This window comes from Acyrthosiphon pisum, chromosome A3, assembly GCF_005508785.2.
Source record: "Acyrthosiphon pisum isolate AL4f chromosome A3, pea_aphid_22Mar2018_4r6ur, whole genome shotgun sequence".
NCBI classification, from domain to species: Eukaryota; Metazoa; Arthropoda; class Insecta; order Hemiptera; family Aphididae; genus Acyrthosiphon; species Acyrthosiphon pisum.
In genome coordinates this window covers 8,002,679-8,011,152 of record NC_042496.1, presented here as the reverse complement: position 1 = coordinate 8,011,152, position 8,474 = coordinate 8,002,679, and the positions used below count along the sequence as shown (strand labels likewise).

The window sequence follows — 8,474 nt, the reverse complement described above, 5'->3', positions numbered from 1 at the left end:
CTCAAATAAATGGTCTCATTGTAAATTACATTAAAGTTTAAATGTTTATGCTGTGTATTTTCTCTTATTAATAAATGAGAAGTAAATATATTAATTGTTTTTTTACACAATACTTTTGAATATTCAAATATTTATTTATTGATAATATTTTTTTCAATTTTTTTAATTATTTATAAGACGACATGTATTTTTAATTTCATAATGGACGCAGAATATTTTCCAGAGAATTTAAATGTATAAAAATCGTTACATTCTCACAATATTCTAATCTTTTTATAGGAACAGAACTGATTATCGGGGAATAGTTTGTCTGGCTTTGGTTAGCCGATGCAAGGAAAAAATTACTTGGTACTATGTAATATTTTCATACGCACATATTATACTTATTACTTACCCATAAGGCCTATATATTAAGTCACTTTTTAAATGACAAAAATAAATAAATAAATAAAACTGGAACTCGGAAATCAGATAAACTGTAGGTGTATACCTACGACATAATTAAAAACACGCGTGTATTAAATATCTGTTTAGTCTAATCTAATGTAAACGGCGGTGGCCAACGACAACGAGTTCAACGAGCTCACATATTATTATTATTATTATTTATTATCGCTGGTCGTTTCACGTTTGTGGTTTCATATAATATAATAATAATAATATTCTTTCCGTCGCGACCGGCCAAGTGACCGAACGAACCGTCGCATTACATTATTTTGGCCGCGTTCCAAAGAAGATAAAAAAAAAAAAAAAATAACAATAAACAACCCAGCACTTAATTGTGGTGTATATACAGAGCGAACGAAATGTAAATTCGTATCATATATCGCGTGTTTCGTATACGATTATTATATTATACGTCGGTACAACAAGTGGTATCCATGACTAGGCACAGATGTAAGGGCTAAATGAGTCGACTGTGAGGTATATAATGCATCCCACGCTATTCTACCTTGATAAAATAATAGTCATAACCATAGGTATTATAATTAATATTTTCAAAGTTCAACGGCCCCCCTCTACATATTGAACAGGCCCATAATGGTACATGTGCTATAAATTAAAATAAACTAGCATACCTATAATACTATAGCCAGTCCTGACCACAAGTAAAAAATATTATATTTTAATATTATATTCAATCGAGTTGAATTAATTTTGCAGGTAACAGATAACCATACTCCTTTAGATATGGATGTAAGCATGTCTGGTTGTTTAGTGTGGCTCTAAGATCGAAAGTAAGTGTTATAACTATAACACGACATTCCGTCATAGGAGTGTCATAGTTATTCCATATTTTCAATTTCGTAAAATATAAGCTAGAAGCCTAGAACTTATGTGGTGGCTTAAAAATAACTTTGGTTTTATTACTAATTGGTGATTTTCAAGCATACCAAGTGTCAAATATTATTATTTTAATACAATATGATTTGTATATAATAATAAAGGCCATAATATATTATAACGTATTACCTTTGTCGTTATGTCTATAAAGTTCTTAGAAAGTTGTTTGTGGGTAAAACAATATCACTGATTATTCTCCAAAACGATTACTACCATAATTATTATCAATTTTACATCACTATATTATAATAGTCGCGTAATATGGACGCGTGCGCGCGTCCCACCCGACTAAACGAGTAGGAAAATATAAACGCGCCGCATTATTACAACGATATATATTTATAACGTTGGTGCCAAGCCACCTCGACCACTTCTCACGGTATATACATACCGCAGCAGTAATCATATGATAGACGTCAAGCGGTACATCGTCGTCGTCGTCGTCGTCGTCCCGAGGATCCTATGAGCCTTCCTCCTCGCCACCTCCCCTCGGCCCCACCACAGATCCTACCGAAATCCTCGCCAACGCCCCGGTGCGTACCACCCGTTGGACGAGACGACCCGGCGGTGCGACGGCGGTGGCCCCCAACACGGCGCACAATCCGTTCACTAGTAAAAAACCATCGTGTACGCGTGTGGCGCGACAAATCCAAACCACTGTCCGACTCGTTGCCGGCAACAAGTAGTATACGACGATAAATGGTAAATTACACTGCCACAGAAGTATACGCGGTAAAGCCTATCAGTTATCACAGGTAATATTATTAAAATATTGTTAATTATTATTACAACTTGTGCCGTCCAATGCAATACCTAACGCGTCTCATATACCTATAGTATTACCTATAACTGCAGCCATATCGAAATATTATATTTTATGTTTAAATAAAAGTGTAACGTTGCACCCGCGATCGTTGTACCTGCAGCAGTTTACATGCGTATATTATACCCAGCGTAGAACATTATTGTCATAATATCATTTGGGTAAGTATTTATATATCACGTTTGCCGTAGTGTTTATTCGCACACGTAAGAACACAACATCTGCGGCTCGTGGTATAAATTGTCGCCGCGATATTTTATATTTACATAGGACGCCAGGCAGGTCACGACGGAATATATAACATTATATTTTACGCGTGTATATAACCCGACGGCTAACGACGACGACGACAAATGAAAACAATATTGAATAATGAAAAACACAATATTATAAAATAATATTATTTTGGCCACTGCAGTTGCCGTTAATAATCGTGTGCGCGATCGTTTGTGCCGGCAGACTGTTGACATTCGTGGACCGGTGCAGATGAACCACACAGCGTTGGCGTCCAAAGAGGAAGAACACTGCGAAGATTGGATCGCCCAAGACGTCGGTCATCACCAAGTGAGTACATAAGTACATCAATCATCTACTTGCATTTAAAATCAAAGCAATATTATATCGATACTATATAATTGAATATTTTGACGTCCATTTCAACGTAGGTACCTATCTGATCATTCTTATCGTGTTATCAGATTTGTTTCGACCTATAGACATTAAAGTATTAAATCTTTTTGTTTTAAACCAAAACCTTTACTTTTAACTTTAAATCTGTATTTTTTGCGCCAAAAGAATAGACAGCAGTAGTTGATTCAACTCCTCAAGTGGGAAATTAATCTAAGAAAATACTATCTATACGGCTATATACTTTTATATACCTAGTACCTATCTACTATAATTAACCATTAGGTAGGTAATATAAAGTCGTTTTCTGCAATTATTTAAGCTATTGAATATATGTTTCAATTATTGTTCCTTTGCAAAATCATGATAATATCGAAACATCTGAAATGGAATTTTTCTTGTTGCTATAGTAAGTTTTTATACGCCTTTCAGTCGGAGAATTTTTTTCTCGAAGAGACTACGTCAACTTCAAACAAATGTTTTTATGTTTGTCGCAGGATTGATGATTAAAAAATACATATTGTAATTTGTAATGCTAATGGGCGAGACTATAGGATATCTTAATTATATAGTTGGATTTGGATAGGTATATTATAACTTATAAAACATTAAAACTTGTAAAAAAAAAGGTCCGTGACCAAAGTCGTAATTTGTGAGTAGTCGTCCAGCGTCCTTAATCTTGTTGATTATATAATTATTATCAGTGTGTACATAAAGCCGTATCTAGATATTTTTTTGGTGGGACGGGTGGTTCAAATTGTAATTTTAGTGGATTAAAGTTTTGATATCTAGTATGACATAATGTACAAATTTATGACTGAAAATATGTATGTCAGTCTCAAAAATTATTTTAGACATGTTAAATGTTGAAAAAATGTTCGGGGGACCGAACTTCGTGAACCTTCCTCTTTTATGCCTTTGAGTGGTCTAATAATTGATTAATTTGAATATCAAATTTAAAAAAGTGTCAAAACATATTATGGTCGATGACAAAGATACGGTATATAAATGTGTATGGGTGTCCTATTGGCTATTTGGCTATTACCTATAATAATATTACAGTACTTAATACCTAATTATATGTATAAATTACTTATGTAAAACAAGTTTGAAAATGCTTATTTATGCACTACGATAGATTGCAAGTATGTAATAATTACTGGTTCTGGGAATGATAAATAAAACAAATTATATACCAACTAGATTAAACTATATTATGTAATTTGAATATAGTTGATAAGAGCTGAAATTGTATTTTTTAACACAATTATATTTTAATTATTATCAAATGTAAGTTGTTATAAAATTGCGGGTATTGGGGACATAGCATTTAACAAAAAATCGTGTAATGAAATGAGAAAAGGAAAACTAAATCTGGTGACAGCTATAAAACGAAATCCATGTACCTAATGGACTTAGTATAACCTGCAAGCTTATAAGAAAATATTACTTAAATCTTAAATATTGAGGGTGGTACGGGGATGGTCAAAAGGAAAAATTCCCTTCCAATTATTCTGGTTAGTATCATTATGTATATATGAAATGATAATATTTATGTAATAGTGGAACGTTAAAAGTTTCTACGGACTACGATTAATATTTTTTGATAAATATCGACATTTTCAGTAATTCCCTGCAATGTGTCAATGTATAGAGTATCTTAATAAGTAATAACCTACCAAGATATGATTTTATATCCTGATTATACTCGTTAATTTAAAAATTCGAAATCATGTATTGATCACATTTTTATTACATATTATTACCTGTCATACCTACCTATAACTAAATCATATGTAAAATTTAATATAACGGATTACTAGTGTTTATTGTTAAGGTAGTCTACAGACTACGATGATAATCATAATCAAGCAGGAAATATTATTGAATAATTTGTAATTTGCGATTGTAATAATACTCTGATGCCACCAGAATATAGATATAAAACTGATTATAATCACTTAAACATGCTTAACCAAACTGAAGGTTGGGATGCTATAACCTATAGATGTTGATAATTCCTATGATTTATTCAATACGAACATTTCTGAACTTATTAGTTTAACAACCAACAATTTTAAAACAAAAAATAAAAAAATAATAAAACTCTGAGATAACACATGGTCCAATTATTATTTATTTCCATTAAATAAAGAGAAAATATAGCAAGTAATTTACGTAAAATACTTTATGATAGTTATTTCAGACCTAAATGCAATATAAACAGAAATGTACAGTATATTCTAATAAACAAAGTTAAAATAGTAAAATACCTCATTATCAAGCTAAGATTATAAAAGCGGGTAAATATTCAAAATCAATATGAAACATAATTAATGATGTGATTGGTAAAACAAAATAATCATAAAACTATAACAACTAACAAGGTAGTTGATCAAAAATCAAAATGGTGTTATGATCGCAAATGAAAAAGAGATTAGCAATGTATTTCACAATTTTTTGTAAATATCGGTGTAAATATTGAAAATAATCTTATATTAAAAGGTTATGAAGAAAAATTATCGAAAGATCTAAATAATAAATGGGAAATTTTAAATTCAATGTCTGTACCTAAAACCTGTAGATAAATATGCGATTTAAAAATAAAAAAAAACAATTAAAAAATATTACAACTTTCTTTTTAAAATGGTTTAATAAACCAAATCTAAATAAGCAGCTAATATATACCATATAATTTCCACTGTCAAAAATATTTAATCAATCAATCTCTTCAGGTGTATATCCGTTCTGTTTCGAAAAATGTATAGTTGTTCCAATATATAAATCAAGTGACTCTTCTAATATTGTAGTAATTATTACAATATGCACCTTAACTTAAATATTTTGGCATAACATTTGATATAGTAGGTACATTTAATTATTTAAATTATACCACCATACTTATAAATACATTAACTAATACAATGTAAACTCTTATAGAAATTTTATGGGGTCAACCTATCACCTATGACTCTTATAACACTTAATTAAAATCAACTGTAAATAGCCCGATTCAATTTTTGTTAAATAACCCAAAATATACCAATAATTATGTATACCACAAATTAAAAGTAAAAAACATCATGTATTTTAAAAATATTTTAATTGCTGTGTATAAATATAAACATAATTGAATTTTCTCTTTGACTTGTACACATTTAATTACCATTAATTATTATTATTCGTGTTTTAACATTTTATTTTTTTTTTACAAATAGTGTTTAATTTTGTGTACCTATTTCCCTATTCGTCCTATTCTAAATATTTTAGGTAATTTCTTAATAATTCACTATAATTATTACATTTGTGTAGGTTTATTGTTTCTTTTTTATGAATAACCAATTGTACTTGTTATAAATAAAAGATATAGGTAATGTTTTAAATTCAATGAAAACAATTCGTTTGTCTGAGAATATTTTTTTATTTTGATTACCATTTATTTCGTTGGTGTTTACATACCTAGTATAGTACTATAGCATAGCTAGTACCTATTTTTCGATTTTTGGTATTTTTAAGTTTGAGTGCACCATTTCAAACAAATCATGGATGATTTGAAATTACACATAGGAATTTGGATAGTACGATTTGTATTTTATTTAGATAAACTAATATTATGAGACCATGCAATATTTTATCTATTGAGCTATTGTGTAGAAATAATGAAATAAAAAATTTTTTTATTCTCACAGTTTCAGCAAAATCTTCAATCTTCAATTTTTTCAAAATACTACCAGATACTTGACATTTTTAATGTTGCTCACTTCGCATAGAAAGGTTGGCAAACCCTGACTCAAAATATGGTATTACAGATGCGTCCTATATTTGTCGTCGGTATTACTGTGTACAAGAAGTTTTCCTAGTTTTGCTGAGCTGATATTATGTTTTCTATAACTGTTTCTACTTTTAAAATAATGGACTCGTTACCTGGAGTTGAATGTATATATGCATTATATTATAATGTATATAGATTTGTAAAATATCAAATCAATGTACAATTTTAATTATAGCTATACATGGATTGAAACATAATATACAAATACAAACTTCACCATTATATTTAGTAGACTTACAAGATTGTTCCATACAATCTTTTTTTACCATTTAAAGTAACGTTTAGGTAGTTAACAAAATGCTCAGAATATTTATTAAATGTATTTTTATCTATTGTAACACTTTTTTAGTGAGTTTAAAATTTAAATCTAAATGTAAAATAGCAGTCATCATCAAAGAAAAAAATAAAAACTCAATTTTAGGTTAATCTTTATATTTTGGCCAAGTTTTTATAAAAATATCCCACTGTGCACCGTAGCTCCACATAAACGTTCAAAACCGCAAAATTAGATTTCTATCTTAAATTATCTTTTGGTCATATCCAATATTTACAAATCTAAAAATGATAGGTTTCATTTAAATAATAAAATAACTTTTAGTTTTGTACTCCAGCAGTATAGCTAATAAATATAAATAAAAATTTGATAAATAATTGTGGTGCATATATTAAAATGTTAAAAAAATTTAAATACATTCGGGCTTACAAAAACAACAAACATCTTTTTTCCAAGTGCATAATTAATGTAATAAGTAATAAGTGTTTGGAAAATTTATTATTCGTGTCTGTGTCACAGTAATTACTAATCAGTAATAAGTATTCATTTGTTTCGTTTTGCAAACATTACGAATACATTTACCTCCTTTCATCTAAAGACTAAAAGTTAAATCGTATTTTCTTATCATATGTAATCTGTTTATTCAACGTATATTATAAAATCAATATGTCAAATAGTGCAGCGGACGATTGTAATTCATCTGTTATCCAGAAACTGTCCACGAACGAAATTATGCAACTGGTTTTTGACGATATTCGCTCAAATAGAACGAAACCATTAGATAGTTGCGATTTCAATAGTTTGCCGGTGTACAAAAGGTTTATGTCTTTACCCAATATGGCCGAGGGTGCAACTTCCGGGGGCGATACTCCTGAGTTTGGATTGCCATCAGTTACGTCCACGGAGTTGCCAGTTTCAGCTGATTCACCGTGTGCCGGATTCACGAATTAAGATATACTGGATACGGAACGCAGTGCCTTATATCAACTCATATTTCGACGCAATAACTTCGTACGTTGCGGCAGGACTCTGTTGAGTTACATTTATAGCTAAGACTAGATTTGGTAATTATCTCGGTGCCCTAACCAAGACTTTGATAATACTGAAATGGTAGTAGTCTTTGAACGTTTTATAAGACCGTTTTCTTGAGTAATATATGTTGGACATAGTGTAATTATATTATATTATATTATATTGTATTATATTGTAACACACTATGTTTTAATTCCAAACTTATCTAAATATAGTTTAAATTTAGAACTTGTAAATGAAGAACCATTGTCGGAAATTTTTGTAACTGGTAGTCCATAGTGATTTTCCCCAAGGGGATTTTCACTGTCTGAGTCGCAGACTGATACCTTCGGATTTGGTCCACCTCTCTGGGTCTCTGACGAAGTGAGGAAGTGGTAGCAAAAAAGGGGACAAAGGTCACCGGACCTCCCCCTTGCCATGAACAACCCATCGGGTGTCCCTGGATACAAGACCGATACGACATAGGTGACCATGACCGAACAGCAAATTCTAATAGTAGGTTTGGCCAAGCGGATCCAAGTCACGATGGTGGTCTCAAGTTG

At 30.6% G+C, this 8,474-nt stretch overlaps 1 protein-coding gene across 2 annotated transcripts in view; it reads left to right on the top strand.

Annotated features, from left to right (window-relative positions):
• Positions 1-1,759: 1,759 nt before the first annotated feature.
• LOC100168499 (aquaporin AQPcic-like) overlaps positions 1,760-8,474 on the top strand; it is a 48,767-nt gene continuing 42,052 nt past the window's right edge. The window contains exons 1-2 of one of the 2 annotated variants that reach the window (XM_008181169.3): positions 1,760-2,099; positions 2,627-2,731. In XM_008181169.3, the coding sequence (XP_008179391.1) occupies positions 2,654-2,731 (78 nt within the window). In that variant the 5' untranslated portion in view covers positions 1,760-2,099; positions 2,627-2,653. Of the gene's footprint in view, positions 2,100-2,607; positions 2,732-8,474 lie in introns of those variants that run through there. The other variant, XM_029491045.1, reaches the window with a different exon arrangement.